The 25,598-nt window shown below is 44.7% G+C and overlaps 1 protein-coding gene across 1 annotated transcript in view; it reads left to right on the top strand.

Moving 5' to 3' along the window:
- Nucleotides 1-25,598, top strand: part of LOC139258775 (carboxypeptidase inhibitor SmCI-like) — an 89,639-nt gene that overhangs the window by 34,926 nt on the left and 29,115 nt on the right. The window contains exon 3 of the mRNA XM_070874815.1: nucleotides 14,549-14,728. Coding sequence (XP_070730916.1) covers nucleotides 14,549-14,728 — 180 coding nt within the window. The remainder of the gene's footprint in view (nucleotides 1-14,548; nucleotides 14,729-25,598) is intronic.

Below are 25,598 nucleotides of genomic sequence, written 5' to 3'. Positions count from 1 at the left end.
ACTACAGTGCCCTGGTCAGTTTGCTCATCCTCCCTGCAGTCCTTTACCTCCTCCCTGTTGGACAGTGTCAAGGGCCGAGGCTCCTCTATCACTGCATCCTGGGTCCCCATACCTTCCTGACTCGTAATCACACCCTCCTCTCCTTGGATATCTTGGACAGCAACTTCCTGACTTCACGATTAACTGCAATATGCGGTGGCCAAAAGTTGCTGTCCAATTTACTCTTTAATATGATGAGCGCTGTTAGCCTCACCTTTATTTCTATTGCAAAATCTGGCCTATTATTTTAGTGGTATGTGAGGAAGTAGTAAATAACGGGCCAGAATTTGCAGTCAATATAACAGTGAGACTAATGGCGCTCACCGTTATTCATGAATAAATGGTACAGCAGCTTCAGATAAGGGTCGGGTATTGACTCTGCCTAATCATTTTATGATTTTTTTAAGTGCCCTGTTACCACATCCCTAACAATGGATTCTAGCATTTTCTCTACTACTGATGTCAAGCTAACTTGTCTACAGTTCCCTGTTTTCTCTCTCCCTCCTTTCTTGAATAGCAGGTTTATGTTTTCTACCTTTCAATCCATGGGGACCGTTCTAGAATCTAGGGAATTCTGGAAGATCAAAACCCATGCATCTCTGCAGTTACGTCTTTTAAACTCCTAGAATGTAGGCCATCAGGTCCAGGGGATTGTCGACTTTTAGTGCCATTATTGTCTCCAGCACTATTTCTTTACTAATGCTAATGTATTCATGTTCCTCATTCTCGCTAGACCTTTAGTTACCCACTATATCCGGAATATTATCTGTGTCTTCTATTATTAAGACAGATGCAAAGTATTTGTTTAATGTCTCTGTTGTTTCCTTATTCCACATTATAATTTCTCCTGTCTCTACCTCTTAGGGACCCACATTTACTTTCACTAATCCCTTCCTTTTTACCTGTTTATAGAAGCTTTTACAATCTGTTTGAATGTCCCTTGCTAGCTTACTCTCATATTCTCTTTTCTCTTTTTTTTATCAATTTCTTGGACATCCTTTGCTGAATTCTATAATCCCCCCAACCCTCAAGCTTACTACTCTTTCTGGCAACATTATAAGCTGCTTTCTTTAATCTAATACTTTCTTTAACTTCTTGTTAGCCATGGTTGGACTCCTAATCCCGCGGGGGTTTTATTCCTTCGGGCTAAGTCTTGTTCATTCCAATCTTTTAATGACGAGATTACTGCCAAAAAATCTCTCTGGCACTGAAAATTTACTATTACAAGTGAGGAGTCTCATTCCTTCAGATTTTAATAGTTGTTGGTGATTTTAAACTTCCACTTTCTGCCTCTTTTTTCTCTCTTGTTAATCCAATCTTTGTTTGGGGCAACTTTAGCCCCAAAAAATAGGTGGTTGGGGTCGGTGGGAGGTTAAAGAATTAAAAATCTGAATCACAACCCAACCCACCTCCAATCCGTGTACTTCCAGTTTTAATGGAGATAGGAGTGGGGGCGAGCAACCAACCTGCTCGCATGAGGCGGTTGGCACTTTAAATATTATAATGAGGTGCCTCATGGTGATTCATCATTTTAAATATAGCTGTGGACTGGCGGGTTTCCCAGGCCTCGGGGAAAATGCTCATTTTAACCCAGCTGTCTGGTGAAAAACTGGCACACGTGCAGTTAAAAATGAATTGATAATTACCCACTCGGAACTCGGTCCTTTCCGGCCATCTCCAATATTAACTTGCAAGGTTCTGTAGGCAGGTGAGGCAGCCGCCTAAAGCAGCCAAGAGCCTCATGAATGTATGTAAATCAGAGTCCTATTACGTCATATGCACCCAATGGCATTTAATCTGGGGCTTGAGCGGGGAAGGTTCTGTGGCCTTCCCGCCAGGCTGAATCAGGTCGGGAGCTGGTGGGAAGGAAGTAGAGGTCCTCCAGGTAAGTCATAAAGTTTCTCTTGTGGGCCCCACAAGGAATGCCTTGGCTTCCCCAGCCCCAGAATTCCGTTTTCCATCCCACCAGACACTCCCCACCACTTACCTGGAAGTTGGTGGACCACCCTTTGTCACTCAATCTTCCCCTACCAGCAACCATTCTGTGCCCTCAGCCTGCCCAGAATAGGTGGGAAATGGCATTTAAATGAGGCCTGGGAATTTAAACACCCCAGGCCTGACATTTAGGCAAGTGAGTGTGTTTCGCAGTTGCCACAACCCCAACCAACCTTCTCCAAGTTCAAATCGAAAAGTGTTTAGAGTTCCATAGACAATGACAAAAAAAGTTATTTTGTACTGTGCGACTTGCATTAGCAAAATACAATTTTGCATATATTCTCTTAATGTTTCCAAGAGAAAAAGACCTAGGAAATGTGCTGGAAGATACACATTTAATATATCTATTGGGTTATCTACAGAAATAGTAACATATGTGTTGTGAGCAGATAACAGCCTAGCCAATACATAAAGTATTGATGTTAGTGACCAAACCACTGATGTCACATTTAACCAATCTCAAAGCTGTTGAAGTCACATGAGAACAGCTATATGAATATCTCTAATTGCTCTTTTCAGCTGGACAGCTTGTCCTTGCTTCATTATAGACAACGCTGTTGGGACTCACTGCTAAATATATCACCCTAACCTGATGTTTTCTGCCTTGATGACCAACCCACCAGTTACATGCAGCAAACAGTTACACCAAGGCACATTTGGAATCATTGGATTTTCAAATTATTATATTGAATGATGTTGGAATTTTCTAGCCACATAACACATGATACTGAGATATTTAAAAATACTGCAATGATTGAAATTTGTTTTTAAATGATGAGACCATTCATTTTATCACAATAGGAAAATTGTCCATCGCTAATTTCTCTCCCTTTCCTCTGTAGTAGCTCGTGTTATGCACACTTTGTTTGAAATTTTGTTGTAATCGTAAGGTTTTTTTGCCTGAAAGTATTTCTGTACTGACTGATCAGTATAATATCATTCAAAAATATTGCTGATAATTCCAGTCTAGTTATTTGCTTCCTCCCAGAGGAGCACCAACCACTAACTTATTTCTGCTGACCATTTGCTTTCTCTCTGCTAACACATTATTGAAGCAGGACAATAATGTTGGAACTTACAGTGTGAAACATTTTAATAGACAGGAGAGGCTGGATCAACACAAACTCTGAAACCCATGGCAACACATTCAGGAACAGAAAATTCATCTGGCATTCCACGAAGTTGGTCGAGCAAAACAACTTGATTTATGGCACAGTGACTAAACTTTTAAATTGCTCGACTTAAATTTTGGCAGCTGAAGTGCATTGCAGTTGTATGTCTGAAAGAGAAGCCAAAATCTTTACATGTATAAAAAAGAGCAACTTGCACAGACTAATGACTAGCACAACTTATCGTATGTTTTTAGGGTATCCTTTTCAAACCCAACATTGACTTTTAAATATATATGAATATGATTCTCTAAAACTATGTAAACACAGTTTTAAGCTAGGAGGTGTAAATAATTTCCCTATTGCTTGCTTTATTAGTTTTGCATGATTGTTATGCTGACATTATTTGTCAGGGGAATATGCTGAATAAGTGGAGCACGCATTAAGCCAGTTGACATAATATCACATAAATATTAATAGTTAATTATCGTTCCCACCCAAGTATTCATCCTTAGTTAATTCATGCTACTTATTGATTTCCTATTACTTCACTTTTATTCCCAGCGTACACAAAACTAGAATTTTAGCATTGGTCTATAATTGATGGTGAAAAGATTAACTCTGTTGAAAGCAACTATACACTGCCAGTTAGATACAAAGAAACGATTCACTATAGTCATAAAGTTATAGAGATAAAAATATGTCTGGGACTGTTTTCGGGCCCAGACTCGGTGCTGCGTGATTAGTGTGTGCCCGAACCACGAAGCCCGAGGATCGAAAGGAATTGATCCTCAGGCCTCATCAGCATACTCAGGGCCAACTGCTGGCACTGGTCACACCTCCACAGGCAGCTCGTTCCAATGGGAAACTTCAATTTAGGTCCGCCAACCTCAGCAGCAGTGGCTCTCAGGTAAGTTCGGGGTAGGTGTTGGAGTGGACTCTGGGGAGGGAGAGGGGGAACCCACTCCGAGAAGGAAGAAGGGGGGAGCGCACTCTGGGGAGGGAGGGGAGAGTGGACACCGGGGAGGGAGGGGGATGTCTCGACGTCTGTGGAGTCAGGGGAATGGTCTTGCCCCTCCTAGGTCCACAGGAAGGGCTTTTTCAACAAAATCTTTTTACACGTATCTTTCATTGGCGGTTTCAGAGGCCACTGAAAAATCATGAGTGAGACGGATCAACGTTTGTCCCACTCATCGTTGACTAATTTTGAAAAGGGGTCCTTCAACAGGCGTTAGTCTCCTCAGTAACATATTTAAGGGACCTAATGCCTGATTTCGGCGCCCACCCGGGATACCTAAAAATGGGCTCCACAATTTTAGGGGTGGGACCAAGACCGGCACAGATTAGACTTGGCATTTAAAAGTTGGCTTCCTAAAGATAGGTAGTACTGGAAAGTTAGCATTTTTTCCACTTCTTATATTGCTTTATCTGTATTTTTATTGGACCGTTAAATTGTGTTGCTACTTAGGTCTGATTTTTATTTTGAACTTTTTCTTACAACAGTCTTGCTTCTAGGTACTGTTTCACTTGTAGTAAAGTAAAGTGTGCAGGGTGGGAATTCCTTTGGGGGTTTTAATTGTGTTGCTGTATTTAGAGGAGGAACAGCAGTTGCTAAAGGGATAAGAAAGGCAGATTCAACTGGACCTCATGCATAGCATACACACCCATCACATGACCCTCATGTATTAGCCCAGACGGTCCTTCCTGGGCCTGCCAGAGAGACCTGTCTTCAGTGTCTCGGCCTCACAAAAGAAACTGCCATAGCTGTGGCATCTTCTAGAGGTCAATCTGCGGACAACTTGTACCTGGAATTTCCTATGGTGTGAAGGTTACTGCTGTGTGAAACTTTTGCATAACTGGATCCTCCCAAGCCACCACTGGCAATGTATGTTAAATTAGGCAATTGCAGAATCATTGCTTGCAAGGAACTATGTTCATCTCTTTCATCGTTGAAAGGAGGCATCAGCTCAGCAGGGCACAGAACGTTTCCCAGTCGGTAAGATCCTTGAGAGAGAGAGCAGAACACCTTAGATGACAGCCATGTACTGTACAAACCATTGAGCACTGCCACCAGCTTCTGGCACATATGATACCTCTCGTGCCATTGCCCTAGACCCATGCAGCAATGCATCCACTTTATCAGCCATCAAATAGGTATAGGTAATGTGTTGCTCTGCCATTTCCCATAGATTCTGTTTAATGCCTTCACATTGGGTTTCCTTTAATTTCCTTTTGGCCTGTCATTATTTGGCTCTTGGCAAATATTGACAAACATTTAAGATCCATTTGACTCTTTATAAAGGCTGAACGAGTATTTGCTCCCCTATCCATGACAAATTCCCTATAGATGGTGCTAGATGGAAAGTCACACCGAAAGAGGTGAACTTGACGCATAGCGGTTGCCAAATATTTGTGGGCCACTTTCTTCTCAGCCAGCTGTTGTGTTCATACTCTATTTATTTGTTACAGCTCACTGGATGGGCATTAGGACCCCTTGGGAGCTATTCACAGTTGCTGCACTCATGCTGGTTCATGCCGGTTTGGGACACCATTTTGGGTTGTATAAAAGCACAGTGAGATTAGGTTACATTTCTCCTGGCTCAGTTTGTCAGTTATTTACATACACAACATAGTTCAGCGATGAGGATGATTCAAATTAACCTCCCTACCCTCCCGTCTCTCCTCTCCACACCCGGGGACCCTCCAATTCCGTGGCCGAGATGGATAAAAGGTTTTTCTACCAACATCACAGCAAGTGGGTTAGACGGTGACAACGTGACACCAGCTCACTGCTGTGCAATACCTATCCACTACCTCGGCACCAAAGGCCAACACATCTTTGGCCAAATCGAAGACATGGGGTCCTACAACAAAACGGTAAGCGCCCTAGAGAACTATTTTGGGCCAAAGAAAAGTATCCTGTTGGAGAGATAACAATTTCGTAAAAGGGGGCAAGGGAACGGTGAACCAATCAAACAGTACATCATTTCATTAACTGAACCGGCTGCTACATGTAACTTTGGAGCACTCGCAGAAGAAATGATCAGGGATCAAATTATTCAGAAAACAGAATGCTTGCTAATGGAGGATGACAAATTGTCATTGGATAAAGCAACTAATTTGACCATTCAAATTGAATCAGTGCTTTCCGATTCAAAAGCAATCAGATCCCCTGCTCCCCCTGTGCAGCAGACTGCAGCTACAGTCCAAGTGCAAGGCATTTGTCCAAAGTGGAAATTACAGCAGAGACCCAGGACTAGTAATAAGCCACCCACTAGGGATCGCGGGCTTAACTTCCACTGTTTTAACTGTGGAGACAAATCACATTCAGCAAAGAGTCCTAACTGCCCTGCACATGGGAAGAAATGTTCTGCATGTTTTAAGAAGAACCATTTTGCTAGTGTCTGTCGCACATTGCAGCATATTCGACATGTGAACAACCCCGATAGTGATGAACCCAGTATGGTTTACACCGTTAATGACATTTTGCATATCGGTCCGGGCAAATTCAAGGATTGTGAGGTAAACATTGACGGCATGCCCATCTGACTCCTCATTGACCTTGGAGCCAAAGTCTCCATTTTGAGCGAGGCTGTGTTTAAAACCCACTTTATGCATTGTCAACTGCAGCCCGCAACTTCAATTCTACATGCGTACTCTGACTTCAAAATTGAGGTACTTGGGTTCATATCTGTCCCGATATACCGCAAGGACATAACGTTGGAGAACGTTTCCTTTCATGCTGCGAAGGGATGAAGCCTCATGGGTGTTGACCTTTTTGACAAGCCTGGGTTCAAAGTTTACGACTCAACGGGTACACCTGTGCACTCGGTGGACTTTGACAAGCAGTAGCCCTTAATCTTCACAGGGTTTGGAGGGACAACAAAATTCTGCCATGGTCCCCACGTTGACCCTTCTGTCAAACCGGTTACGCAGCGACTTCGCCGTCTCCCATTCGCAGTTCGCAAGTATCCGCAGAATTAATGCGACTCGAATCTCAGGGAATCATTGAGAGCATCGACTCCTCACCCTGGATTTTGAACTTAGTCATTGCTCAGCGTAAAAATGGGGAGATCTGCCTATGCATCGACCTGAAAGAGATCAACAAGGTCATCATCCCCAACAAGTATCCTCTTCCTAACATCGACGAACTGTCTTCAGAATTCCACAGCTCAATAGACTTTACGAAACTCGACTTGCGCCGCAGTTACCTGCAAATACACCTAGCGGAGGACAGCAAACCGCTCACGGCATTCACGACGCATGATGGTCTGTATCAGTATCGACGCATGCCCTATGGACTATCTTCTGCACCAAGTGCATTTCAGAAGGCTGTCACTACTATGATAGCAGGCATAGAGGGAGCAGGCATCTGCTTGACGATATCGTCATCCATGGACGGACAATGGAAGAACACGACCAGCGACTTCACACAGTTATGGCTAGACTTACTACATATAACATTACACTTACTGCCAATTAAGTGTATATTCGCTGCTGGAGAAATAAACTTTCTGGGTGACAGAGTCACAGCACAAGGTGTCAAGCCGACACTTGACAACATTGACGATGTCCAGCAAATGCAGGAGGCTACCAATGTCAAAGAACTTTCATCATTCCTCGGCACTTGCAGCTTCTATCTGAAGTTCGTCCCGCACTATGCACACATTGTCGAACCACTTCGCAAGTTGCTGCGCAAGGACGTCCCTTGGGAATGGACAGATTCCAGGCTCAGGCATTCACCACGCATAAGGAGAAAATCACATCCCCTCCTATCCTCGCGCACTTTGATCTGAATGCCGTTTACATATGTCACCACGGATGTATCAGGCACCGCCTTGGGTGCTGTGCTCTCGCAATGGATTGACGGCCTGGAACGCCCAGTCACCTTCGCCTCTCGCACGCTCTCGTCTGCAGAACGTAAATACTCTACAGGGGAACGCTTGCATCTACGCATATGAACGCTGGCACATCTACCTCTATGGCAGGAAATTTACCCTCCGTACGGATCACCAAGCGCTAACTACGCTACTTGCTACAACTGGATCTGGGCACAGACCACTACAAATCAGCCGATGGTCAGATCGCTTTCATCAGTATAACTTTTATGTACAGTACATTGCTGGCAGTTGCAACCACGTAGCTGATATGCTTAGCCGCTCGACACCTGTTTTGGACTCTGGCGTTGACTTGTTCACAGATGACAACACATATGTCACGTTGATCATCACTCAGTCCATCAGAAACCTTGTCTCCTGTGACAAACTCAAATCTAAATCACAGAGTCATGCTACGCTCCAGCACGTGTGCCTCTTCCTTCAGACTGAGTGCCTTAAGCAAATTCCGGAAGAGCTGAAAACCTTCCACAGACTTCGTGATGAATTTTCCATTTTGAACAATGCTGCCTAGCTTGTGGTGATAGAGCAGTAATTCCCAAGTCGCTTCAACAGCGCGTTCTCTCATTGGCACACGATGGACACCCTGGCATTGTCCGCATGAAGCGAGATGTCGTGATTCAGTATGGTGGCCTGGGATTGACACTCGCATCGAGGAGTTTGTCTCGCACTGTGAAGCATGCAGTCTGAGCAAAAAGGCCACAATCATCCGACCAGTGCCAATGAAGCCCATTCCATGGCCACAAAAACCATGGCAACAACTTCAGTTAGATATCTTTGGTCCAGTTGAGGCAGCTCTACAGCACCAGCATTTCCTTGTTGTAGTACAGGACCTGCATTCCAAATGGCCCAAAATCGCTACAACAAGTTCAGTGACCTCATCAATGATCGTCACTATTCTGCAGTGTATGTTCATGAAGTGGGGCCTCCCAGAGGTCCTAATCACTAACAACGGACCACAGTTTGTGTCCGACCAGTTCACAGATTTCCTCACTTGTCATGCTATCGAGCATCGTATTACTGCTCGGTACAATCCTCAAAGCAACGGTGGTGTTGAGCGTTTTAACCGCATCATCAAAGAGGGTTTGAAAGCCAACCTCTCAGCAGGCCAAACATTCGATGAAGCGGTTCAGACCATTCTCCACACATACTGTTCGACAAAACACTCGCTCATGGGGAAGACACCCGCTGAGCTCTGGACATTCTCAAACCCCCAGCCAAACCTAGCATGAAGATAACCACACTCGCATCCCAAATTTCGGAACGCCAACAGGATGGCATAGAGGCACCATTCTGTTTCCCAACCTCGATCAAACACCGCAAGTTCCACGCCGGTCTCAGCATATCAGAACACGACCTGGCTATCTCAGGGAATTTGTCCATACATAGACTGTGGTTTTAAAAAGGGAGAAATATATTGTGTTCATACTCTATTTATTTGTTACAGCTCATTGGATGGACATTAAGACCCTGTGGGAGCTATTCTCAGTTGCTTTACTCATGCTGGTTCATGCCAGTTTGGGACACCATTTTGGGTTGTATAAAAGCACATTGAGGTTAAGTTACATTTCTCCTTGCTCAGTTTGTCAGTTATTTACGCATACGCAACACCAGCGGCGAGCGCCGTCACTGTCGCTGACTGCAAAATCCGCGCCATTGACTTTTAGTTAGTCACATCCCTTTAAATTCCCACATTGCCCATTAGACTAACTGCCAGTACAAACCAAAGCTGTGCTGAGAGCATCTGCTAATTATTCAAAAAGCTGACCCCAGAACCTTGAGGTCATTCTGCAGTGTATTTTTGACTAACTGAATTAGCAGTTAGCCATTCTCTGCTCTGCTTCACTGAGATCTCAAAATCGTTCCTACTATTCATTAAGGGCTGTACATTATTTAAAGCATGAATTCAGCTTGCATTGCTGATGCAGAGGTTACGATGCAGTGTTCAGAACTGATATAATTGTGTATATGCCACTGACTATAGGGCTAAACAACAATTGCGACAACGGATCTAAGAACCATCCTGTTGCAATCATAAAAATTTGAACTTATATATCTTTTCATGTGAAATTTTAGCTGGGTCTATACTGGCAAATTCAAAGTGGTTTCTGTTAACTGCTGTTTGTTTTAAGGGTTCTTTCGTCATTGGTACAAATGAGATATTTTCTCGGGTTCAGAGGTACTGATCATTTCCATCAGAACGATTTTTAACTCCATCCACCTGCTGTAAAAAGTGCAGTAGTGGCATTTCCTTAAGGCTTCTTTACCAATTGGCGCCATAACATCAGTGGAAGATTGGCAGAAAGCTTGTTTAGGTGACATAAACGGGGTCTCTGATGATCTTCTGCCGAAGTTACGATGTGTCCTACAGGGGAATCTCGAAGAAAATTCCCAATAGTGGAATATTATAGCTTTCTGCAGGATTGTGGAAAAGCTACACAGCTAAAAGTGAATGATTGGACACGAGAAGTGAAGCAGAAGATCGTTTATTCCAGTATTAACTTTGTAACTGCACAACAGTGATTGAACTGAAATAATGGCAATTGGAGTGGACATGGTGAAGAGCAATTTATAGGCAGTGCTCCAAGATAGTTAAGCATTGTTGTCTTGGGTGTCAGCCATGGTTCAGTGGCAGCACTTTCGTCTCTGAGTCAGAATGTCATGGTTTCAAGTCCCATTCCAGAGCCTTGAGTACAACATCTAAGCTGACACTCCAATGCAGAACTGAGGGAGCACTGCACTATCAGAGGTGCTATCTTTCAGATAAGACGTTAAACCGAGTCTCCTTCTGCCCTCCTATAGGGCTCAATTTTCCGCAGTGATTTGTGCTATTTTTTTTTGAGCAGGCTGCTCTTTTTGCCAAAGTTAAAAAACCAGTTTCCCCAATCAATTTGCACCAGCGTAACTCAGTTACGATTTTTTTTAGGTTTGTTTTTTTTTTCAGCCAAAGGGGGCGTAACCAGCCACCTACGCCAATTCTGACCATTTAGGGAAGTTTGGCCAGCTGAGAGTTACTCCAGTTCGGCTTAGGCTAGCATATGTGGCCTCTCCAGAAAAACCTTGCGGAGACTTTAGGAAATCGGCGCAGGTAAGGAAATCGGCGCAGGTAAGGAAATCGGCGCAGCAGGTGCCCGGACACACGAAAATAATTGAAAAGTACATAGCAGCAACTTACTTCCAACCCCATCTGAAGGCTGTCCGGTCCCATTCTTGGTCTCCAGTTCACTCACACACACAAGAGAGGCTGTCCATTCCCATTCTCGGTTCCCGGTTCACTCACACACACAAGAGAGGCTGTCCGGTACCATTCTCGGTTCCCGGTTCACTCACACACGGGAGAGAGAGAGAGAGAGAGAGAGAGACTGGACAGCAAGGCAAGGCAAACCCTTCGGGCAGGGTTGGAGGTAAGTTGCTACTATGTGTTTTTCAATTCTTTTAATGTGTTGGGAGCTGGCTGTATTTTTCACTTTGCAGCCTCAGCTTGCATTGTGTCCCTGGTTACCATGGCAGCCCGACCTTTTTGGCGCAGATCAATACTCCACCCCCAAAACTAAAGGTCAGGTTACGCCAGGCCAAAATGAAGAAATCCAACGGGGAAAATTATAATTTTTTTGGGGGCGTAACTCTTCAAGTATGCCAAAAAAATGCTTTGGGGAAAATTGAGCCCTTAGTTTCTATCAGTTCAGTTACATTTTTATTCCTTGTGTTTAGGCTACAGTTTTATCAATAGCGGCCTCAACTGCATGAAGTACCATTTATTGGGGTTAAGCTTCTTCAGCCACAACAAAACAAACAAAAAATAATGTCTATTTTCACACATTAAGTGACTAAATTCACAATTTTTAAAGTATGGGTATAAAATACTTTGCTAATTATTTCCCTATTAGTTGAATAAATCATTTTACTAGCATTCATTTCCTGGGGAAAATGTTGAGCAATTGAAACAATGATAATGAAGAAGCTGAAAGCAGTTACTGAGTTAGTTAAGATAAGGCCACATAAAGATTCATTGTTAATCATCACTACTCTCCAGGTATTCATCATTACCCAGCAACTTTACATTCATTGCATTATTATTTTTTACTTGGCATTTCAATTTCTTCCTATGGTTTGGTGCTTGTCCAGATTTGTTGCTAAATGGCAGGTTGAGTCAGGAATGACCCTACTCTTTAGACATGAGTCCTGATTCCCTGGTTTACTGTTAAAGGCACTGATCCCTGGTGTGTGCTGAGTCTCTAATGGTTTAGTGATTAAAAAGTTATGGTGATCATGAGCATCTCTAATTCTTTCCTGTTGCAGATTCCTTTGCTTGGATTCTTGCACAATATCTAACAGCATAATGAAGCACAGCAAGTAATCCATAAGATCCTAGTAGTAACCACCCACAGCTTTTGGTCTAAGTAAATCATGTGGCAGCTTTGCTTTGCCTTGTCCTCTCTATAACCGGCAGCTAAGTAGGTGAAAACCAGTCGGGTAAATCATTCTATTTATGTCTCCACAAAAGAGCTCAGTCTTACCTTCAGAAGCCATAGATCCAATATAATTGATTGCTAGTAACATATATGAAAGCATGACAACTAAATGCAGCAACCTCTACCCCACCACTGGTGGCCATGCCTTCAGCTGCCTATGTCCCATGCGCTGCAATTCTATCCCTAAGCCCATATGTCTGTTCATCTCCTTCTCCTCCTTTAAGACCCTTCTTAGGACCCAATTTTCCGCCCTCTGTAAAAACGGTTCAGCCCCCCCCCCCCTGTCCCCGTTCAGCTCCCCCCCTCCCTCCCTCCCGTTCAGCTCCACCCCCGCTCCCTCCCGTTCATCCCCCCTCCCGTTCAGCCTCCCCCTCCCTCCCTCCCTCCCTCCCTCCCGTTCAACTCCTCCCCCGTTCATCATCCCCACCCCGCCAGTTCATCCTCCCCTCCCCCGTCATGTTCAGACTCTTCCGTCCTCACTCCCTCCCATTCAGCTCCCCCACCTTCCCGTTCATTCTCACCCCTCTCCCGTTCAGCCTCCCCCCTCCCTCCGGTTCAGCCCTTCCCCTTCCTCCCACCTCCCCCCTCCTCTCCCTCTCCCTCCCTCCTCCCCCCCTCCTCCCTCCTTGCTCCCCCCTCCTCTCCCTCCTCCCTCCCCCTCCTCCACCACCTCTTTCCTCCTCCCCCCTCCTCTCCCCCTCCTCTCCCCTCTTGCTCCCTCCTCCTCTCCCCCACTCCTCTTCTCCCCTCCTCTCCCCCTCCCTCCCTCCCCCTCCTCCACTCTTCCTTCCTCCTCCCAGCTCCTCTCTCCCTCCCCTCCTCTCCCCTTCCCTCCCCCTCTTCTCCCCCCTCCCTACCCCTCCTCCACCCCCTCACTCCTCCTCCCCCCCTCCACCCTCTCTCCCCCCACCCCTCGCTGTCAGAAACACAGAGAGACACTGACAGAGACAGAGAGAGAGACACTGACAAAGACAGAGAGAGAGACACACTCACAGAGACAGAGAGAGAGGCACTGGGGGGCGGGGGGGGGGGGGGGGCGTCCCAGCATGCTGTTGGAGGGCTCCCGGTGCTTCAGTAGGTGAGTAGAAACGTAATTTTTTATTTATTGATTGATTTTTTAATTATTTTTTAAATTTTTTAATTTTTTTGATTGATTGGTTGATTTATTGATTTATTTTCATTTATTATTGATGGTGGCTCTTTATTTGTAAAAGTGAAGTGTTTAATGTTAGTAAACTTCCCTCCCCTCCCCCCATCTCTCGTTCCTTACGCCTGATTTATAAGTGTAGGCAAGGTTTTTCTGAGCGTACAAAAATCTACACTTACTCCATTTTAAGTTAGTTTGGAGTAAGTTTTCTCTGCTTAAACTTGCAAAACAGGCCCCTTTTTGAAAAAAAAAATCTGTTCTAAAATGAATCTATTCTAATTCACTAGAGCTGGAGCAAACTAAATGTTGAGAATTGCAAGTTCTAGGATGCTCTATTCTAAACTAGTTGCTCCAAAAAAATAGGAGCAACTCAGGCCGAAACTTGAGCCCTTAAGTCCCACCTATCTGACCAAGATTTTGACCACTACTACTAATATCTTCTTTGTTGGCTCAGGGTCCATTTTTTTCCTTATGCCTCTGTCAAGCGCCTCAAGTTGCTTCCATGTGAATAAATGCAAGTTGTTGCTGTTGTCTCAAATGATCCTTTAATACAAAACCCTTTTTGGTACTAAAATGTTAAATTATGATTTTTATTTAAAAAAAATTATATTTTGGCAAAACTGATTAGATATATTTTATTTAATTTATGGTAGGGACATATGTCTATCTGCAATGGATAGCCTGAATGTTAACTGCTGTTTCTGCATTTACTGAAGCAATGAAGATGGCTAAGGTTTAATTGCTATGAAGTTACTCAAAATGAATAGTAGATAGTACCAATTGAATTACTTCTCCTGAATGTGGATGCTACTGAGTGTAAACACAGCACTAGAAAACTTTGAACCTTTTGTATTGTGATAGTAATAGTATAAAAATATATATCATTAACAGATCGAAGAAACCCATGCCGTATGGAAGCTGATGTTGGACCATGTCGAGGGCTTTTTTATCGGTATTTCTATAATACGCAGACAAAACAGTGTGAAGAGTTTATTTATGGGGGCTGCTTTGGAAACAAGAACAACTTCAGAACTGAGCAGGATTGCCAGAAAGTATGCAACAAAACAAAAGGTAAGTGAGTTCATTCTGAATCGTTTCACTTCAAGCTTGTTCTCTTAACAGTTAGTGACTGTTCAAGATAATCTTAAAATATTGAAGCTTAGACAGGTGTAAGATACTAGGTCGGATTTTGCAGTCAGCGGTAGAAGGGATCTCACTTGCCGTTGACCTCGAAAAAGCAGCCCACAAAGTTTTAGCGGGCTCTAGAGCACAGACTTTCTCTTTTCCGATGTCAGTTTGAATTTGGCACCTTCTACAGTGGATCTGTGGCGTCCAACAACAGGGCAAAAACAGCAGGCAAGCTGATCAATCAGTTTGAAGAATTCTCACAGATGGCAAAGCAGGAAGTAAAAAGTAGGGAATATAATTCACATCGCATAGAGTCATAGAAATTTACAGCACAGAAGGAGGCCATTCGACCCGTCATGTCTATGTAGGTCGAAAAAGAGCTATCCAGCCTAATCCCACTTTTCAGCTCTTGGTCTGTAGCCTTGTATCACTAACAGCAACGTCCGGATTTAAGCATTTAACTGCTTAGTCCAAACATGGACAAAAGAGCTGAATTCCAGAGGTGAAGTGAGAGTGACTGCCCTTGACATCAAGGCAGCATTTAACCAAGTATGGTATCAAGGATCCCTAGTAAAACTGAAGTCAGTGGGAATCAGGGGGAAAACTCCACTGGCTGGAGTCATACGTAGCACAAAGGAAAATAGTTGTGGTTGTTGGAGGGCAATCATCGGAGACCCAGGACATCACTGTAGGAGTTTCTCAGGGCAGTGTCCTAGGCCCAACCGTCTTCAGCTGCTTCTTAATAACCTTCCCTCCATCATAAGGTCAGAAGTGGGGATGTTCGCTGATGATTGCACAGTGTTCAGTTTCATTCGCAACTGCCCAGATAATAGAGCAGCCCATGCCTGCATGCAGCAAGACCTGGGCAACATTCAGGCTTGGGCTGATAAGTGGCAAATAACATTCGCGCCACACAAATGCAAGGCAATGACTATCTCCAACAAGCGAGAGCCCAATCACTGCCACTTGACATGCAATGGCATTACCATCACCAAATCCCCCACCATCAACATCCTGGGGGCCACCATTGACCAGAAACTTAACTGGATCAGCCACATAAATACTGTGGCCACAAGAGCAGGTCAGAAGCTCGGTATTCTGCAGTGAATGTCCCACCTCCTGACTCCCAAAAGCCTTTTCACCATTGACAAGGCACAAGTCAGGATTGTGATGGAATATTCTCCACTTACCTGGATGAGTGCAGCTCCAACAACACGAAAGCTTATTTTAAATATTCTAATTATATTGAACCATATTTAAATGAGTATGAATGCAATTTTCTGATATATATGTGAAGTGCATTCTGCCTGCTCTTATAAACCGGTCCAAGACCACCCCAACCTCTGTCGTTGAGCAACAGTACGCGGACGATGCCTGCGTCTGCGCACATACAGAGGCTGAACTCCAGGACATAGTCGGCGTATTTACTGAGGCGTACGGAAACATGGGCCTTACACTAAACATCCGTAGACAAAGGTCCTCCTCCAGCCTGTCCTCACCGCACAGCGCTGTCCCCCAGTCATCAAGATCCATGGCACGGCCATGGACAACGTGGACCACTTCCCATATCTTGGAAGCCTCCTATCAACAAGAGCAGACATTGACGACGAGATCCAATGCTGCCTCCAGAGCACCAGTGCAGCCTTTGGCCGCCTGAAGAAAAGAGTGTTTGAAGACCAGGCCCTCTAAACTGTCACCAAGCTCATAGTATACAGGGCTGTAGTAATACCTGCAATCCTGTATGGTTCAGAAACAAGGACCATGTGCAGTAGACACCTCAAATCGCTGGAGGAATACCACCAACGGTGTCTCCGCAAGATCCTACAAATCCCTTAGGAGGACAGACGCACCAACATTAGTGTCCTTGACCAGGCCAACATCCCCAGCATCAAAGCACTGACCACACTTGATCAGCTCCTCTGGGCAGGCCACATAGTTCGCATGCCAGATACGAGACTCACAAAGCAAGAGCTCTACTCGGAGCTCCTTCACGGCAAACGAGCCAAAGTTGGGCAGCGGAAACATAAGAACATAATACATAAGAATTAGGAACAGGAGGAGGCCATCTAGCCCCTCGAGCCTGCTCCGCCATTCAACAAGATCATGGCTGATCTGGCCGTGGACTCAGCTCCACTTACCCGCCCGCTCCCCATAACCCTTAATTCACTTATTGGTTAAAAATCTATCGATCTGTGATTTGAATACATTCAATGAGCTAGCCTCAACTGTTTCCTTGGGCAGAGAATTCCACAGATTCACAACCCTCTGGGAGAAGAAATTCCTTCTCAACTCGGTTTTAAATTGGCTCCCCCGAATTTTGAGGCTGTGCCCCCTAGTTCTAGTCTCCCCAACCTGTGGAAACAACCTCTCTGCCTCTATCTTGTCTATCCCTTTCATTATTTTAAATGTTTCTATAAGATCACCCCTCATCCTTCTGAACTCCAACGAGTAAAGACCCAGCCTACTCAATCTATCATCATAAGGTAACCCCCTCATCTCCGGAATCAGCCTAGTGAATCGATTCTGTACCCGCTCCAAGGCTAGAATATCCTTCCTTAAGTAAGGTGACCAAAACATTACAAGGACACCCTCAAAGCTTCCCTGATAAAGTGCAACATCCCCACTGACACCTGGGAGTCCCTGGCCAAAGACTGCCCTAAGTGGAGGAAGCACATCCAGGAGGACGCTGAGCACTTCGAGGCTCGTCGCCGAGAGCGTGCAGAAATCAAGCGCAGGCAGCGGAAAGAGTATGCGGCAAACCAGTCCCACCCACCCATTCCCTCAACGACTGTCTGTCCCACCCATGATAGAGACTGTGGTTCTCGTATTGGACTGTACAGCCACCTAAGAACTCATATTAAGAGTGGAAGCAAGTCTTCCTCGATTCTGAGGGACTGCCAAGTTGCTAGATTGCCTGTTGACAGGAAGCCAACATCTATCATGTAGCTGTCATTTAACAAAATAGATTTTTGGAGCCTGCAGAAGAGCAACATTTTTTTGTTTTCGTTTTTTAATTTCAAACTGTTTGTGCCAAGAGTTTCAGCAATGCCTTCCTTTACCATCCGAGGTCTTTCAAGCATACAGCAGCACTCCCTGCATGCTTCAGAAAACATTTAATATCTATTGCAGCAAGCCACTACTTCATTAAATCAAGAAAACCCAGTCCAAAAGCTTAAATCCAAACTTACCTGAATGATGATGTCTGTCCCTTTAAGAGGTGCTGACATTGTTTACCTGGCTGAACTCAGCGCTAGGATTGCAGTTCGGACATTTTTTTTATTCATTCCAGAGATGTGGGCATTCCTGGCAAGGCTAGCATTTATTGCCCATCCCTAATTGTCCTTGAGAAGATGGTGGTGAGTCGCTTTCTTGAACCGCTGCAGTCCTTGTGGTGAAGGTACTCCGACAGTGCTGTTAGGGAGGCAGTTCCAGGATTTTGACCAAGTGACGATTGAAGGAACAGCGATATATTTCCAAGTCGGCATGGTGTGTGATTTGGAGGGGAACTTCCAGGTGATGGTGTTCCCATGCGCCTGCTGCCCTTATCCTTCTAGGTGGTAGAGATTGCGGGTTTGGGAGGTGCTGCCGAAGAAGCTGACGAGATGCTGCAGTGCATCATATGGATGGTACACACTGCAGCCACAGTGCGCCAGTGGTGGAGAGAGTGAATGTTGAAGGTGGTGGATGGGGTGCCAATCAAGCGGGCTGCTTTGATCTGGATTGTGTCGAGCTTGTGTGTTGTTGGAACTGCACTCATCCAGGCAAGTGGAGAGTATTCCATCACACTCCTGACTCGCTGCAGAATACCCAGCCTCTGACCTGCTCTTGTTGTCATAGTATGTATGTGGCTGGTCCAGTTAAGTTTCTTGTCAATGGTGGTCCCCAGGATGTTGATGGTGGGGGATTCGGCGATGTTAATGCCGTTGCATGTCAAGTGGCGGTGATTGGACTCTCGCTTGTTGGAGATAGTCATTGCCTGGCACTTGTGTGGTGCGCATGTTACTTGCCACTTATCAGCTTAAGCCTGATGTCGTCCGGTCTTGCAGGCATGGACTGCTTCATTTTCTGAGAAGTTGCAGATGGAACTGAACACTGCCAATCATCAGCGAACATCTCCACTTCTGACTTATGATGGAGGGAAGGTGATTGATGAAGCAGCTGAATATGGTTGGGTCTAGGACACTTCCCTGAAGAACTCTGACAGCGATGTCCTGGAGCTGTGATGATTGACCTCCAACAACCACAAACATTTTCCTTTGTGCTAGGTATGACTTCAGCCAGTGAAGAGTTTACTCCCTGGTATGAATTACATTAGCACCATGGGCATTTCTATAGAAAGCCTTTTATATTGATATGATTTGAAGCCAGAGGAAGAATAGCAAAGGAGGGATGTCAGGAAGGTTAGGTTACACCAGAAGCAGATAATCCACATCCAACGATATCCTCGATCCCAGATTTATAGGCAAAGGCATGCATCAGCTGTTAAGAGATGTTTTTTGTGAAACATAGAAACATAGAAATTTACAGCGCAGAAGGAGACTATTTTGGACCATCGTGTCCGCGCCGGCCGACAAAGAGCCACACGGCCCTTAGTGAACAGCCCTAAATGTTACATATAAACTTATGAACAATGACGGAAAGCCAAAAAGCACCCAGCCCAACCAGTCTACCTCACACAACGGCGATACCCCTTATACTGAAACAATTCTACACTCCACCCGTAACCGGACCATGTGATCTCCTGGGAGAGGCAAAAGCCAGATAAAAACCCAAGCCAATTTAGGGAGAAAAAAATTCCTCTCCGACCCATTCAGCCAATCGAAACTAGTCCAGGAGATCACCCTGGCTGTATTCTATTCCCTGCAGTACTTACCATTATATCTGCACCATCCAACAAAAGGTCATCCAGTCTAATCTCAATTACCAGCTCTAGGTCCGTAACCCTGCAGGTTACTATACTTTAAGTGCCCATCCAACCATCTCTTAAAAGTGGTGAGGGTTTCTGCATCCACCAGTCTTCCAGGCAGCGAGTTCCAGATCCCCACAACCCTCTGCATAAAGAAGCCCTCCCTCAAATCCCCTCTAAATCTTCCACCAACCACCTTAAAACTTTGCCCCCTCATAATAGACCCCTCCATCAATGGAAATAGACCCTTACTATCCACTATGTCTAGGCCCCTCAATATTTTGTACTCCTCTCAACCTCCTCTGTTCCAATGAGAACAAACCCAGCCTATTCAATCTGTCCTCATAACTAAGATTCTCCATTCCAGGCAGCATCCTAGTAAATCTCCTCTGCACCCTTTCTAGTGCAATCACATCCTTCCTATAATATGGCGACCAGAACTGCACACAGTACTCCAGCCTTGGCCTAACAAGTGTATTATACAATTTAAGCATAACCTCCCTGCTCTTATATTCTATGCCTCGGCCAATAAAGGCAAGCATTCAATATGCCTTCTTAGCCACCTTATCCACCTGACATGCTACTTTCAGGAATCTGTGGACAGTCCTTTTGTTCATCTACACTATTAAATGGCCTACTGCTTAATGTGAATACCCTTTCCTTATTAGCCCTCCCAAAGTGCATCACATCACACTTCTTTGAATTAAATTCCATTTGCCACTGCTCTGCCCACCTGACCAGTAGATTGATATTCTCCTGCAGCCCATGACTTTCCTCTTCATTATCAACCACACAGCCAATGTTAGTGTCATCTGCAAACTTCTTAATCATACTCCCTATATTCAAATCAAAATCATTGATATATACCACAAAAAGCAAGGGGCCCAGTACTGAGCCCTTTGGAACCCCACTGGAAACATTTTTCCAGTCACAAAAACATCCATCAATCATTACCCTTTGCTTCCTACCTCCAAGCCAATTTTGGATCCAACTTGCCACTTTGCCCTGTATCCCATGGGCTTTAACCTTCATGACCAGTCTACCATGTGGGACCTTATCAAAGGCCTTGCCAAAGTCCATATATACTACATCATATGCACTACCCTCATTGATCCTCTTGGTTACCTCCTCAAAAAATTCAATCAGGTTCGTCAAACACGATCTTCCCTTAACAAATCCATGCTGACTGTCCCTAATTAATCCTTGCCTTTCCAAATGCAGATTTATCCTGTCTTTCAGGATTTTTTCCAATAATTTTCCCACCACTGAGGTTAGGCTGACAGGCCTGTAATTACTCAGCCTATCCCCTTTTCCCTTCTTAAACAAGGGTACTACATTGGCAGTCCTCCAATCCTCTGGCACCATGCCCAGATCCAAAGAGAACTGGAAAATGATGGTCAAGGCCTCTGCTATTTCCTCTTTTACTTCGCTCAACAGCCTGGGATGCATTTCTTCCGGGCCTGGAGACTTATCTACTTTCAAAACTGCTAAACCCCTTAATACTTCCTCTGTCACTATATTTATTTCATCCAGAATATCACACTCCTACTCGATAGCAGTATCTGCATTACCCCTTTCCTTTGTGAAAACAGATGCAAAGTATTTGTTAAGAATCCTACCAACATCTTCCGCCTCCACACAAAGATTACCCTCATGGTCTCTAATAGGCCCTACCCTTTTTTAGTTACGCTCTTACTCTTAATATATTTATAGAACATCTTAGGGTTTTCCTTAATTTTATTGGCCAAGAATTTCTCGTGCTCTCCCTTCGCATTCCTAATATCCTTTTTAATTTTGCCTCTTAACTTTCTATATTCCTCTAAAGATTCTAAAGTATTTAGCCATTGGTATATGACATAAGCGTCCCTTTTTTTCTTAATCCTCCCCTGTAAGTCCCTAGACATCCAGGGGGCTCTAAAATTATTTTTCCCAGCCTTTTTCTTTAAGGGCACATGTTTGGCCTGAGCCTTCCGGATCTCCTCCTTCAAAGCCTCCCACTGTTCTGACACTGATTTACCCACAAGTTGCTGTTTCCAGTGCAGTATAGCCAAATCACTCCTTAGCTTAGCAAAATTAGTTTTTCCACAATTCAGAACTTTTATTCCAGGCCTATTCTTGTCCTTATCCATAACCAACTTGAATCTGACTGAATTATGGTCACTGGCACCCAAGTGCTCTCCCACTAAAAGCCCTTCAACCTGCCCAGCTTCATTCCCCAAAACTATATCCAAGACTGCCCCCTCTCGTGTTGGGCTTGCTACATACTGACTGAAAAAATTTTCTTGAATGCATTTCAAGAATTCCACACCCTCTATACCCTTCACAGGGAAGGGAGAACATTTTCAGAGAAGGAAAGGAGTAAGAAAAAGAAATGACCTTTGCATGAACTGCCATCTGCATGTTTTATTTGGCAAGAGGGAGCACTGAAATGTGTCTGAAAGTTATCCTCAGTTTTGATTGAGGACTGTTGTGCTTGGCGGCCATAGCAGTGGGAGAGGCTGCAGAAACAGATCAGTGTTTGGTCAATAAGGCAGGAAATGGGCAATTTTGGGTTCACCCGGGTTACTCTCCCTTGACTTACCTCTGTGGAATCAAGAGAAAAATCTACAGAGGTTTTGTCTGAGGTATGCACTGTGCAGCAAGTAGATAAGCAAGATGATTGATGGTCTCAACTAGCGATCCTGTTCTTCAGTTGTCCTATCAGTTTGGCAAGACAGTGCACATGTGCCCATTTTTAACTTAATTAACGTGCATTATACTTGCCACAGCATTTCTGAAGCCATTCATATGGACTAACTATTTATTCAGCAGTGAGGAGTAGTCAGTGCTTTATACAGAGTTGGGACAATTTAGGAATGGAAGTATCTGCAAATAGATTATTGAGTGTAACAATAATATTTATAAATAAATAATTGTATAAATTCAAACTAGATACAATGTCCTTTCTTGTGCTTGAGATTTCAATCAATATAGGTCTGAAAGCACTCCAAGAAAGAGATACTGCTATTTTAATGGCAATTAAACCTTAATTACCAAGCCACCTGCCTTAATCAGTGTGAAATATGATTGTGGTTATAATGCATGAGATTACACACACTTCTCCATTCATAAAAGGAATAATTGCTGCTGTCAACTTTCTAATGATAGAAAGCTTTTTCTACTTTTAGAAATTTCACCCATTCAGAGGCCACCAAGCAGAGGTCGAGGGGCCGAAATTGCCCCTTTTATGAAGGCCTATTAACACCATAAAGCAGCAGCCACGCTGCAGAGCGCAATGGCCGTCGACTTTTCATGTAATGGCTGCCATTATCAAAATTCCGCTCCCGTGTTACCCCGGGGGTGCCCCGATCACCCCCTACCGCACCGCTGCTACCGATCCATATTAAGTGCGTCATCACAGTGTGCACTGCCGATCTACCCCCCGACAGGCGAAATTCCACTCTGAAAATCTTCAACCCGCCCGGCGGTGCCAAAACCTGCTTTTTCCTGATGGTCCAGTGAGGCTGTGGCCAACTGCAACAGCTGTGCAGCTTCTCTTAAAGGGGAGGACCTACTGCCGCTGACACCATGTGTTTCTTTTCGGCTGACTAAAATGTCGGCCCGACAGTTATGCCCTCGGGTTCGGCTGGGCCGCTAACAGGCAGCCTGGCAACCGCTCTTGGGTGCCAGACTGCTGGCACAGCCGAAACCCTCCCTAGTGGCCCAGTGGGCTGAGGTTTTGAAATCATGAAGGCTATCCCCTTTAAGTGAAGGGGAGAGCTGTGATGACGTCATCACGGTGGCCACTCCGCACCGCCCCCAATTTCCACCCCTCAGATGTTGCCACCGCCGCGTATCCGCCCCTCTAGTGGAGTCACCGCCCCCATTAAGAGCGACTTCTGGATCCAAGTGAAAAAAACAAACAGCGGAATGGCACTCAGGAGGTGACCTCCTAAACCACCGCAGCAGTAAAAACACATAACATGGTGTGGGAGCGCCCCGTTTCGGGCAGGGGGCAATTTCGGCCCCTTATACTTGTGTCTAATTAAACCTGTGTAGAACTGTACTTTCCCCAGTTTCAAAATGGTGCACGGTGCTACTGGAACTCCACCCTGTTCAATTGCACTACAATACCCATCATCTTTTCTTATCCCGCACAGCCGTCTATATTAGGCAAATGGTAATGCCCATTTGCCAATACCATAGGCAGTGATTATAAAGTACCGCTTAAAACATATTAATCATGATGACTGTTACAGTTAGTTCAGACAGAAGCATTTTTTTTGCTCAGCTGTTTGCACCTCGTTAAAGTGCGATTACCATCGAGTCCTTTCATGGTTCTTGGTGACCCTTTCACAGTTACATTATTTAAGGACAAGGGAAAAAATTGACTGTCATTGGAACTCCTTGTACTCATTCAAATGTGCAATGGCAGCCCCCCACTTTTATTCCCTTCCCCTCGGGCCCCACCACTTTCAGTGTTCCCCCCCTCCACCCCCAGCACTTCCACACCTCCCATGAGCCCTTGTTACAGACTTGTTGTGGGGATGATGCACGACTTCTTGTTGTCCTTCGTGTTACCCGCCAGCTCCGGGATCTCAGCCGTCAGGTACTCGAGGATTCCCGCCCCGAAACTTTATCATGGGCTTTGGAAGGAGGAGAGTACTCTGTTGTACCCAACAACTCTTTTAAAATTCCTTGGTTACAACATCCACTACATATAGCGGACACATCTCATTGACACCAATACTTCCGCTATAAGTGGTGGGGTCTGTATTAAAATAGTACAGGTATCATTCCTGTACCAACAGTAAATCTGAAGCAAGCAATGCCTCACTTGTCCACTGGAGTGGTTCTAACTGAATATTAAGTGAACCTTATTTGTCTTATATCTATCAACCAATTTTGTTTTAATTCCTGGCTCTGAAGCTTTCGAGCATCAGGTCCATGCATGAAGCACAGAGTTAGCATCAGTTGAGGTTAGCACTGAGGGTTAGCAATGGGAAAGAAGAGCAGGCAAGGTGAAAACACGCTGCTGATTCGCTATCACCTGTTTTTTGCTCTGTGATTAAAACTAAAATGATGCCCAGTGAGTTATGACCAAGTGAGGTAAGCTGTGGTTGAGGTCATACTCAGGATATGACTGAATGAGGTCAGCGGAAAATACCACAGATCAAAACAAGATGACATGTTTACTCCACAGATGTTGTGGTTTCTGTGGTTACTCATAATATATGAACTGAAATGTATTTTTTGTGAATAATCCTGTTGGCTGGTTTTATTTCCCTCCCCCCTCCACAGAAAATAAACGTGTGCACAATTCATACATCTGTACGGCTGTGGAGACTCAGTCATTGAGTATATGCAAGACAGAGATTGATAGATTTTTGAATATTAAGGAAATCAAGGGATATGGGGATAGTGCAGGAAAGTGGAGTTGAGGTACAAGATCACCAATGATCTTATCGAATGGCGGAGCAGTCTCGAGGGGCTGAATGGCCTAATCCTGCTCCTATTTCTTATGTCCTTATCGTCCTATTCTGATTGTTGTTGTTTTCATATCTTCACATTCTTCCCCTTGGACAATTGTGTGAAATAGTGGAAGGATTCGCAGGCTGATTAAACAGTCTGATGGGCGACAATGGAAACACCCCTTCCATGGCCGTAACCTTCTTTATACCAGCTGAAAGGGTGGTTAGTCTATAAGGCAGGAGGGATTTCTGGGCTGTGCTGCTGGTTGTATTTTATTAGTACATTAAGGAGGTGATTCTGTGATGCTGCACTCCCAGCGAGGAGCCATGCTTACAGTGAAGATGAGACACAACACCATCGTCACCTTGATTCCCCAACCCACACTCCCTGCAAGCGCAGCTCCCCATTGAGAGCATGGAATCACCTCTTAAATTTCCAGATATGGTTTGGCTACTT

Source organism: Pristiophorus japonicus, chromosome 3, assembly GCF_044704955.1.
Source record: "Pristiophorus japonicus isolate sPriJap1 chromosome 3, sPriJap1.hap1, whole genome shotgun sequence".
NCBI classification, from domain to species: Eukaryota; Metazoa; Chordata; class Chondrichthyes; family Pristiophoridae; genus Pristiophorus; species Pristiophorus japonicus.
This window is presented reverse-complemented; position numbering and strand designations above follow the sequence as displayed.